At 36.3% G+C, this 12,625-nt stretch overlaps 1 protein-coding gene and 1 non-coding gene across 5 annotated transcripts in view; both read right to left on the minus strand.

The window, feature by feature from the left end:
* The window catches only part of LOC150105891 (putative fatty acyl-CoA reductase CG5065), a 337,145-nt gene that overhangs the window by 20,458 nt on the left and 304,062 nt on the right, over positions 1 to 12,625 (minus strand). For all 4 annotated transcript variants that reach the window (XM_090394385.1, XM_090394387.1, XM_090394386.1 and 1 more), the window contains 2 exons: positions 10,345 to 10,474; positions 3,362 to 3,489 (listed from right to left, as the gene is read on the minus strand). In XM_090394385.1, the coding sequence (XP_090250511.1) occupies positions 3,362 to 3,489; positions 10,345 to 10,474 (258 nt within the window). The remainder of the gene's footprint in view (positions 1 to 3,361; positions 3,490 to 10,344; positions 10,475 to 12,625) is intronic.
* LOC150105892 (U5 spliceosomal RNA) lies at positions 1,155 to 1,275 on the minus strand. The gene has a single exon (XR_016548513.1). It is a non-coding gene; the product is annotated as a U5 spliceosomal RNA (small nuclear RNA).

Here is a 12,625-nt window from a genome sequence, read left to right on the forward strand (position 1 = left end):
CACCTCCACTTCATTCACCACAATTCCCGTATAAGCTGTTGGTTCCTTCATTCCTGCAATATCACCACCTGGATGATATATTCTTGCAAAGTGCTCGCTCAGTAATTCCACTATATCAACTGATTCGGTTACCTCCCTACCATCGGCATTCTTTAAAAAAATCATTCTGCCATATACATTTTTTCTTTTACTTGCAACATATCGAAAAACTGTTTGGGATTCTCTTTAGCTTGCATGGCTAATTCCTTTTCATAATCCGCTTTTGCTTTTCTTACCACACTCGTTATCCTTCTGGCCCGTGCTTTATACTGTTCGTGTGCCTGCAGGTCACCTTTCTCCTTAAATTCCCTCCACAGTTGTTTCTTTTTTTGCAGCTCAAGCTGAATGGTGTTATCCATCCATTTAACCCGTACTTGATTTACTATTCGAACTCTAGGTATACAGTCAGTCATTACCTCCTGCAAACACTCCGTAACCACCTACCTCCCATGGCGCTGAACCAAGCAATCTCCTAAGCTTGTCATACTCACCAGCCCCGTAATTCCACATGTACCCTGTCTTAATTGAAAATTGCACATATTTAGGCACCTCCCAGGTCAAGACCCTATGATCACTCTCTCACCAATTGGTGGCAATGTGGTCATATTCATTACAGTCAAATCCTCAGATGCAATTACTAGGTCAAGCACTCTTGAACCCCCTAGTGTTTTCCATTACATGTTGTTGCAGATAGTTATCCCTTAATAACTGCAATAAAATCCAATTCTTTCCTGCCATATGTCCTCTCCTCCTTCCAATCAATATTACCATAGTTGAAATCTCCCATAATAATTACTCTCCTTCCACTCATTGCATCTATTTGCTTATGCATACTATCTCCACCATCTATTCCATCACCCAACTGTATATCTTGTTCTGCTAGTCTCAATCTCACACCAAATAGTGTCAAATGGGCACTTTTCTCTATCCTGCAGTTTGACTTTTATTCTCCTTGGCTGCAGTTCATCAGCTATCATCAATAACACTCCTCCCCCATTTTATTTTCTCTGTTCCTCCTGAACACACTATACCCCTCACATTCTATCCCACTAGCTATATCATCTTCTGTCAGCCATGTTTCACTAATGCCGATAACCTGAAAAAATTTTTTTTAAAGTCTCACATAACATGAGACTACAAAAATTCACCAATAGGCTCATTGTAATGCTCCCCTCCACGGTAATCTTTAGTAAAAGGCGAAAGATTATCACAAACCATGAAGGGAAACCTGAGCAGTCAATATGGAAATATGACTTCTGCATTACTTCAACCTTGGTATCACTTCTGGAATTGTCTCCCACTGAAGAGACCTCAATAAAGATCTAAAATGGTCAGGATAGTGATCCTTCCCATAATGCATAGCATTATACATGTCTCTAAGGATGTGTGCTTTGCATTATGGGATACTAAGGCAAGTGATGTGAAGTCATTAGCTTCTATATACGAGTTGCCCAGTCCTGAAATTACTTCAGATGCAAACTTTATTTGATTATACTTGGATAAAGGATTTAACCAAGAATATAATTTCTTGGCATCTTTAATTTATAATGATGAACACCTCTACCACCTTTGTGAGATGACTGAAAATAACAGCAAGATAACCAATATCCTTATCCCCCTCATCTGGATAGACTAAATATAAGTCCTCTTCCATGCTGTTGGATTGATGATTGATAAGTAAGACAACTTGTATAAGATGACATGGATTAACGCCAATTTTGAAGTGTGAATTTTGAGCAAATCTGTTAAAGCTCGAATAATGCTTCTGGAAACAGGTGAAATATAAGTTGATTCATTGTTAGAATTAAATTATTAACTCTTAAAGTGTAGCATTGTTTTATTATCTTATGTTCCTATGAATCATTAATTTTCAAAATCTGTGTTAACTTTGCTTCTGAAAAATAATCATGAATAAAAATTAAATTCTAAAAATATATCCAATCTGCTTGATAGTCCTTTAGAACAGTGTTTTCCAAACTTTTGGATGCCAGGTCCCCCTTTTGGAAAAAATTAAAATATTTCACGCCCCCCCCTCAAAAAAAAAAATTCCTAATATAGATATATATTACTATAATATTTATTGTATTTATATTCAATACAAAACATACACAGGGAATATTGCAAAAATCAAATGCAAATATTACATTTTTAGCATCTTACATACACATTTGCATTGCCAGATCATTTCATATTTTTATATAGATTTATTGTTATTGTACATTTACCGTACAAGCACATGAAACGTAAAACGATTAGTAATAAAGAAAGAATAAAAAACATAAAAGAAGTTAAATAACAATTTAATGTGATGGATGTGTTTCAATATTGCTACACAAAAAATCAATATCAGGTGAAATATTTGAAAATGCAATTCTTAGATTTCTGTTTTGAAATGAAACTTCCATTAAAATATAAAAAATAAGAAAAAAGAAATAATAAATTAAATAAGTTTCTTTTAAGATAAAAAAAACAACTTAGTCTTAAAACATTTTAAATTTATTTTCGTTATTTCATGGCTCCCAAGGGGGCCACGGCCCACAGTTTGGGAAGCGCTGCTTTAGAAGTACCATATATCAGAATATAAATTACTGTATAAGAAATTATATCCTTCAGCTAAGAGTGAACAAACAAAGGTCTGCACTTGAAGTAGCTTCCAGATTCTACTTGTATATAGGTTTTTTTTGAGCTCACATCAGACTGTCTCCATATTCCATAATGTACAGTAAACCTTTTTTTTCAAATACATTGCCATGCACTATGGAAAAGGTTGCTGTGCAAACTATTTCAACCTTTAGGTCTCATCATTGAGTGCTAGATTTCTGAAGTTCCTGAGTGCTAAATCAATGAAAAAGTCATTTCCACATACAAGTAGCAAAATAGTGTATCACCATACTCTGAGTGAGAGACAATTGTAATAAGTATTTTACTTGGTCAGAAAGTAAATTACACTTGAGAAACTATATTCTTGTTTTAATCTATTACCCAAATATGAGGAAACAAGCCAGCACATGGAGTATCTTCATTGCCAGACTACTTGTATACAGAGGCTTTCACTTCATATTAAATTGTCACAGTGTATATGAAGTCAAAAGCCTCTATTATACAAGTAGTCTGGTGGCGAAGATACTTTGCATGCAAAATTTGCTCACATATGGGTAAAGAATTAAAAAAATATGTAAAATTTAACAAGTATAATTTACTTTCTACCAAAGTGAAAAAACTAACTACTAATAACATATTTCAATTACTGCAGAGGGTATAGAAAAAAAAACTGGAGCCAAGTAATACAACTAGCTGTTGTGTCAATAATGAGAAATCTTACCTTTTTAAATTTTTTCTTGCAGCTGGCAGTGATGACAGTTCTTCTTTCATTAGGAATTGCCTGGTACCCAGAATATAGTCTTCCCAGTATGTAGGCCAATGCAAGGAATTTATATCAAAGTTAAAAATCTAGAGACAGAAAAAACACAATTTAGCAATATGACAATGTAGAAAAACGTATCTCTATACATTAATGCAAGGTTTCCCAAACTTTTTTTTCCGTGGCCCAGTTATTTTAATACTTCATCTTCGTGACCCACTAAAATTTTTATGGCCAACAGGTAAAATAAAACATATTTGAATATTCATAGAACAAAGAGACTGTGAAATGGTGATGCGGATGGAGGGTGTCTTTCATCTCTATTAATTAAATTATTTATTCATTAGTTCCGATTAAATGCTATTTACTTGAATTTTAAGTTTCGTGAAAAAAAGGAAACCTCAAAACAAAACACCTAGGTTTTCAAGAGTTTTTTTTAGGCGACCCGGCACTTAGCTTTCGTGTCAGGTCGGGACCCACCATTTGGGAAACGCTGCATTAATGTATTAGGCCAAATGCCTGAGAGGTACTAACCTGGATTTTTTAAACCTTATTTTTATTGGACAGGGTAGCTAATTCTCTTTCCATTAGTCTTCTATATCTGTTTATTGTATATCTCTAACCAATTTTGAAAGAGGAAAAACACTGCACCTTAATATGAAACTGGCTAATTCATCTTCAGTAGAATGTTTTTATAAACATTCCTCACATTCATATGGGATTTGAACTTCAGTCTAACCAAAAGGCACTATACAGAGGTACTGTACAAAATATTTTGTCAGAAATGAATATTTATTCAAAGAGCATATGGATATTTCATTAGCTGTTTACTATGCTGAAAGTATTTATTATTATTATTATACGACACCTCCAGGGAGTCCTAAGACTCATAGAGGGAGGGCACCTACTCTACATCTCTCCGTCATCATCTACACCAGTGCCATCTACTGCCACCACCATTAGTATTTTCACAGACAATCACAAACATCCATGGTGGGATTCAAACCCACATCCTTTTGGCTGGAGAGCAGATATGCTAACCACTTGGCCGACAATCATCCTGATCTCTTACAGGTAGCATTACATTTAAATACTTTCAACTATTTAAAGTCTTAATTCTACTGATACTTTGTTATGCCACTTCCATATGAGATTGGCTAACTTTCATTTTCAAATGAAAGTCCTTTTCCATCAAAAGTTGAACATGCAAGATATGGACTGATTGGAATATAATACTCTATGGACAGTGAGGAAACAAAGTTTTGTTAAGGGGAGGGGGTCGTGTGGGGTTGGGGGAGAGATGTTTCCAAGTTTTAAATACATTTTATTCTAGAGAAAAGGTTGTTGAATTTGTTTGCATATATCTTACAGTGGAGAAATTCCTCTAATTCCCACATTCAACTTCTTTATATATATATATATATATATATATATATAGAGAGAGAGAGAGAGAGAGAGAGGGGAACTATATAGAAGTATATATTTTTTATATAGATAGGCTCTGCTCTAATCATCTGGAATTGAATTATGGGTGTTATGAGTGTAGCTATTGAAAAAAAATTTTTTTTCCATATCTGAGCATTTCTGGACATCTACATCACTCATCAACTAGTGATGTTCTCAGTTTTACATTGCTGAGAAACTGGATATCCCATCTTAAATCTTTTGCAATAACATTAACATACAACTGTGTTGATCCTAGTATAGAGCTGTGGGGTATTCCATTAATCACCCTCATTTGCCTTGATTCCACTGCCCTATACACCACTCTTTGATGTTTGTTATCCCTCCCCCCATTCATTCATGCCACCAGCCCACATCAATATGAAAAATGTTTCTCAAATGAAGTGGAATAAAAAGCACTCTTAATAAATCTAAATTATCAGTCCACTGTCATTCATTCAGTAGCTAAGCAGATACTAATGGAGCAGCACCATGAAATGGTGAGAACTGAACATCACATCAGATGCCCTGGACAGTTCTCTATATTAGTTATAAAGTATGTGAAATACACATCCACTCTTTCCACCCCTCCCCTAACTAACTCTGACAAAAAAAAATAGCATTAAAATCAGGCTTTCTTTTTTTTTTTAAAAAAGGTCTCAGAGCACCAGTAAAATAACATTTTATATGAATGAAAAAGTGTTTAAATTTAAAAAAATGTAAAACTTCAGAATAGTATAATTAAGGGGATACAGATCCCTTGTTGTTCAACTGCCAGTTATCTTTGAGTTGACTTGGTGTTGTACTACCAAGTGGTCATTTACACTTGGATTCGCTGATAGTTTTTCGGTATATACGAAACTCATAGATTCGTAGTTCTTGATCTTAGAGTTTTACTTACTAGCAATTGAACAACAAGGGATTTGTATCCCCTTAATTATTATTAAGGATGCCAGAAAAATAGCCATTTGGCTTTCAATTTATGTTATAATATACAAACACACCTTTATGGCATTCGTATAGTAAAGGTATGCAAATTCTTTTCACTTAAACCTTGTTATCTTCCAGGTCTTGTCCGTGGACTGGAAGTATGGTGGCCGTAACACCCGGTTTGTGGCTGTCTACGCCCCGAATAGCCCCCACCAATGAAACGGTTTCTTTGCCACACTGGAAAACTATTTTCTAGGTGCACAACACCTAATCATGGCGGGCGACTGGAACTGTATAGAAAATGCACAATATGACAAAATAGGCGGAAATGCTAACAACGGAACTGGTGGGTTTGCAGCACTGAAACGTTGTTGCGAAAACTTCGACCTTATTGAAGACGGTAGATATCTGGAGACGGTAGAATCCACTAAAAGTCGGAACAACGTGGTGCTGTGGTCAGATATCAACAAGGCTTGACAGGTTCTATGTATCCCAGTTTTTAGAACCACATGTTCTTGGGGTACGTCATATCGCTGTGAGAGGTCTGCTAACAGACCACAAAATCGTACTATTAAAAATAAGGATACCAGAAATAATAGAAACAGCCAGAGGTCCTTGGAGGCTCTGTCCCAATTTCCCCAGTCTTTTTAGCGATAAGCTACAGAACCTCTGTAACAAATGGAGAGATACTAACTGGGACTGGGAAACCTGGCTACAGTTCAAGTCACAGGCAAGGGAACTCTTTCAGCGGTGTGGACGTGAAAGGGCACACCAACAGAGACAACGTCTGAGGGATCTCTATAGGGAGCTCGGCTGGTACCGCACCAACGAGCGGAGAGGAATTCCCTGTAGCTATCTTATCAGACAGGTAGAAATCGAGCTACAGCAAGAGCGGCAGAGTAGAGTTGAGGACTTCGATTTTTGAGCGAGACTCTATCTCAGATATTTGGAAACACCTTCCGCCACTTTCTATAATCAACGGGTGGCGGCAAATGATGAGCGAACGGTTTACCAGATCCAAGAGAATGGCCAACTGCTAAAATCAACCCTTGAAATACTTTGCTGTTTCCATCAGCAGTACCTCGGCGCTTTTTCTGATCAGCAGAGTGCAGATGTTTTCAGTGAGTGGGACATCACACGTCTTCCCGAGCATCTTAGCGCTCTGCATGACAGGCTGATAACTGCTGAGGAAATTAAAAAAGCCTGCAAAACAATGAAGGCAAGGAAAACTCCAGGGTTAGATGGGTTAGGGATAGAATTCCACCAATCTATCTGGGACTATGCACTACCAGTTTTAGTAAAAATATTTAATGAATTCCTCACTTTGGGAAATATCTCCGAGGAATTCGTTAAAAGCTACACAATTTTTATCCCAAAGAAAGATCGGGATCGCACCTTGGCAGATAGCTGGCAACCGATCTCCCTAACTAATTCGGATTACAAAATATTTGCAAAAATTATCTGCAGCCACATCAAATGCGGTATAAAAAGAATCATAACAAACTCCCAGGTTTATGGAATACCAGGTAGATCGATGGAATTAAATCTCTTTTTCTTAAGAGATCTAATCTGTCTGGCCAAAAACAAAAATTACCCTTTGGCACTTCTCTCTACGGATCTGGAAAAGGCGTTCGACAGCGTCAGACCAACGTACTTGCAGGACATCCACCCAAATAGCTATCAATGGATTCCTCTCGGAACCCATTCCTATTAAAAAGGGGGTAAGACAAGGCTGCCCGCTAAGCCCTCTCCTCTTCTCACTTGCATTAGAACCCCTCATAAGAAAAATAGATAACTCCCCTGCAGTTAGAGGAATACTGTTACCCCAAGTCTCCAGACAGAGTAAAATTGTAGCATATGCCGATGATGTAGTGGCGATGCTCAGAGACTCTGAGTCCATCTACATTTATTTTGGCATTTTGCAAAAATTCAGCATGGCCAGTGGTCTTCGCGTTAATACTTCAAAAACAAAAATTAAAATTTTTTTAAATTTCCATAGAAATAACCTTCCCTGTGGTTTAGTCCTGCAAACTCAGCCCCTAACAGTACTAGGCGCCCCATTCACGGCGAACTCGGTACTGCCTGTTAAGAAACTGTGGGAAGAGTGCGAAAAGAAACTAAAACTATTTAAACCCAATTATTTCTCCTTCTACGGAAGAACAGTAATAATAAAAACAGTAATAATCCCCATGCTAATGCATACAATAAATATAACTAATATAAAAAAAACCCAAGAGAATCAACTTTACAAAATACTAATAGATTTTTTTTGGAATGGAAGAAGGCATGAGGTTAAAAAAAGAATATTTAAATCTCAAAACCAATCAAGGGGGTTTCTCACCTCCGAAATTACACTGCCTATTCTATGCGAACATTCTCAAAACCATAGGGAAGGCCTTAAAATCTAACCATATTTCAGAATCCCTAATTAAATACTTTCTAGGGCATTTTCTTCCCTAGAAATCCCGAAGACCATGGGATCAGCATGTCCCGTGGTCCTGAAGACCACGGGACATGCTGATCCCAGCACAGAGGTTGTGCCAGAATGGTATAATCCATTATGCCAACAGCTTAAACAATTTAAAACCGAAGGGAGGGAAATCATAAAATTAAAGCCACAAGCAAGATATTGGGAGTTCTTTCAACCTTCCACATGTGATACGCCAAATATAGAAACTAACATGGAAATGTTATTTCAAAATATCAGAAATAGCTTGGGACAGCCATTTCACCGCAACCTGGCATGGCGAATAGCCTATGGTCAGCTACCGGTGAAACTGGTTATGTCCCGATACAATTCAAGACTGTGCGATCCCTTCTGAGACGTCTGCCAGAGAGTTGAAACGGTGGGACATTTATTTTACTTGTGCCCCCCCACCCGACATGTCTGGCAGAGATTAAGTGCAGTACTGGGAATCCAGCCGCTTACAATAGAGGAGGTCTTGCACCTGCAATTTCCCCCACCAGTCAAGAAAATTCAGAAATTTACAATTTTCCTCATCAATGTAATTAAGTATCACATCTGGAAAGTGCAGAAAAAGTCCCAAATCAGCGACAAAAACATAATACAAGCCAGAATACTCAGCGGGATCTATTTCTACCTCCAGGTTTTTCGCACAAGAAAGGCATATACTAGGGGATGGGAGGTTTGTAAATAAATGGTGCAAACCTCCTATCCTCTGTGTCCTGAGACAGGGCCTAATCATACCGTGTCTGTTCCTTTAAAAAGTAACACCTGGTTTTCTTTCTTTATCCATGTGTTCTTACAGTTCACATAGGAGGGGCAGATCTGAGAACCCAGGCTGCGAAGGCTTACTGCGAGGTGGTGCTACTCCTTGGGAGTGGCATCTCTCAGGCCAGATTCTTCCCCCAAATCTTGTTTTCCCTGTGGTGTAACGTTGGCCAGTTCTTTACTGCTTCTTTTATATATATATAAAAAAAAAAAGTTCATAACTTTTTTTATGCTCTAATTCATGCAGAAATGCTTTCATTCCTGCAGTAATTTTACCTTTTGACTCCCGTAGCTAAGTGTTCATTTTTTTAAAATTTTTTTGGAAAAAATAAAATAAAATAAAATAAATAAATAAAAAAAAATAAAAAATCCCGCTTAAGTTTTATACTAAAACAGGTGTTAGGAGAGGACCTCCATAGACACCTGGTTAGTTAAATTGTTAATTTTTTTAATTGTTAACTATTTTACGAACACATATAAGAAAATTTTATTTCAAAGTTTTTTTTAAAGAATAGGTGCAAGGAGATGTTCACAGAACATTTAGCCACAACCTCTGGGTTATACAGCTAAACAGGTTGACTGAGCCCTCTTTACTACCTCCTACTATCATACTCTACCTTTTTCTCTCTTCCCCTCTTACTACCAGCTGACTCTCAGCAATCTTTTATACTCCAAAGGCCGATGATGAAAGACATGAACTCCCATTCTACCTATATCAAGAGAAAATATCAAGGATAATGAGGGATCTTGCTCCACCTTTGCTTCGAGTTGCCTTGGTGTTGTACTACCAAGTGGTCATTTATACTTGGATTCGCCGATAGTTTTTCAGTATATATGAAACTCATAGATTTAGTTCTTGATCTTAGAGTTTTGCTTACTGGCAGTTGAACAACAAGGGATTTGTTGTTCAACTGCCAGTTCAACTTAAAAATAATCCCCTTAATTATTTTTAAGGATGCCAGAAAAATAGCCGTTTGGCTTTCAATTTATGTTCAGAATAGTATGTTATCACATAAGAATAATTTCTTAAATATTGTTCTGTTCATAAGCCTACATTTTTGGTTGAATACATTTAGGTAAGCTAAGTGTATGTCAAAAATTCATTAAGTTCATTCAAGCTTAAATGAATGTACAGATTTTAGTATTGTGTACAAATTATGAATTTAATTATTGAATGAAATTTTGCATAAAAGGAATCAAAATGCATACACTGATATTTCAGGATAGTAAATTATCCTAAAATTAGTACTACAAAACCACTCAAATAATTATATTCTACCTCACTACAATATTTACAGAATATTATATTCTACACAAAAGCATTTTAACATTAGCTTACCTCTTTATCTTTAGGTGATAATTCTTCTAAAAGTGTGAGCACGTTATTTGAATGAAAAGTCCATTCATGTGTTGTAAAATATTCTAAACATTCAACAGCTCGATGAAGCCTTTTATATAATGGAACTAGCCTAGAAAAAAAAAATTAAAGGAATCAATTTTTTTTTTTTTTTAAATTTAAGTAAAAATTAATCTACCTAATACTTAATTTATATTAATTTTAATGTGGACTGTAATATTCATCATCATCATCATCAAATTCCTGCCATGTACCCTCAAGGGGTGTACAGGATATGACAGTACTACATGAAAAAATTACATCATTACTAACTTCCTATCTACAATTTTCCTCCAAATCAGTCTGTTACTTGTCAAAACTCCAACATTATCAGATCTTATATTTCTATCGTCTAAGGCACTTTGTACCATATCAATCCACCTATATCTTGGTCTTCCTCTGGGTCGTTTTCCTGCCAACCTGGCAGAGAACACTTGTTTTGCTAATCTTTCCTCTCCCATTCTATTTAAGTGACCATACCACCTGAGATTAGCTCTGCTAATGCATTCCTGGATGCTGACAATGTCAAATTCTTTCCTAATATCCTCATTTTTAATATGATATTGCCATTGATGCCATCTGTTCACACCTCTAATCTTTCTCAGGACTCTCATATCAGCGGTCTCTAGTCTTTGGTCAAGTGTTTTACTTCTGACTCAGCTCTCAGATCCATAAGTTAAAACTAGTTTGAACACTGTCTTGTACACAGCTAATTTAGTGTTCCGACTAATTTCTCTCTTATTCCATATGAATTTATTCAATTGACTTTCCATCATACCAGCTTTGCTGATTCTGTTGTCTATTTTTATATTTAATTTACCATCTTCGGTAAAAATTGTGCCTAAGTAGCTGAAATGTTTTACTTGTTCCACAGGTTCTCCATTCACAACACAGTTGACATTTTCAATGATTCTGCCTATTTTCATTGTCTTTGTCTTTTTATTGCTGACCTTCATACCATATCTATTACAACAGCTATTCAATTTAGTCAGAGAATCTTGCAGACTTGTAGCGGATTTATTTAGAAGTATAACATCATCCGCATAAAGCACAGAGCTGACATTAACATCTCCAATTTTGATATCAGGTTTAATACCACTTTCCTTCATAATGTGATCCATATAGATAATGAATAACAGAGGGGATAATGTACATCCTTGTCTCACACCAGATTTAACATTAAACCATCTTCCTGTACTTCCTTCAATTCTAACTGCTGACTTACAACTCAAATAAAGACTAAGTATTGCTTGATATAATGCCCCATTGACACCATATAACTGCAGCGTATTGAATAGCTTCTCTCTTGGCACCTTGTCATGTGCCTTTTCCAAATCGACAAAACTTAAATACAGATCTTTGTTATATTCCCATGCTTTCTCGACTATTTGTCGTAAAGTGAAGATCTGATCCTGACAGCCTCTATTTGGCCTGAATCCAGCTTGTTCTTCAACAAGCTTTTCTTCCACAATTCTTCTCAACCGTTTCTCAAATATGCTTGCGTAGATCTTGCCAGGAACACTCAGTAGGGAAATACCTCTGTAATTCTCACATTCAGTTTTATTTCCCTTTTTATATATGGGTACTATGAGAGCTCTACTCCAATCATCGGGAATTCGTCCCTCTGTCCAGGCTTTCTGAACTATGCAGTGCAGCCACTGTAAGACTTTTATACCACCATACTTCAGCATTTCTGGTCGAATATCATCGACTCCTGCTGCCTTTCCACATTTCAAGCCTTTGATGGCTTTTTCTACTTCAAGTATGGATATGTCCTGACTGCATGCCTGGTCAGTGTTTTTTATCACTGTGCTGTCATCACTGCTTGTTTCATTTAGCAGTTTTTCAAAGTAATTACTCAATACTTCAAGGATATCTTTTTCTCCTGTTTTCATGTCACCTTTATCATCTCTAACTCCTTTTACAGCACTCTTTCTTCCGACTGTAATATTTAATATCCATAAACATCCATAACTATGTGGTAAGAAAACAAAATATAAAAACATTATATAACTAGACATGAAAGTTCTTAGGTAATGTTACATTTATTCAGTAATTTTCCTCAGAACTTTCACACATCAATTTAAGTCTATGCTGCTAATCTCATGTTTGATTAATTTCTCTTTCAGTCTACAATTTTTTTTTTTTTATATTAACCCCCAGAATAGACCATCAAATTAGGCTTATTTAGTAGTTATAGACAAGTCAATGGGCAGGACCATTG

Source organism: Typopeltis vanoorti, chromosome 6 (assembly GCF_054136105.1).
Source record: "Typopeltis vanoorti isolate ZY-2024b chromosome 6, IOZ_Tvanoo_1.0, whole genome shotgun sequence".
Classification (NCBI taxonomy): domain Eukaryota; kingdom Metazoa; phylum Arthropoda; class Arachnida; order Uropygi; family Thelyphonidae; genus Typopeltis; species Typopeltis vanoorti.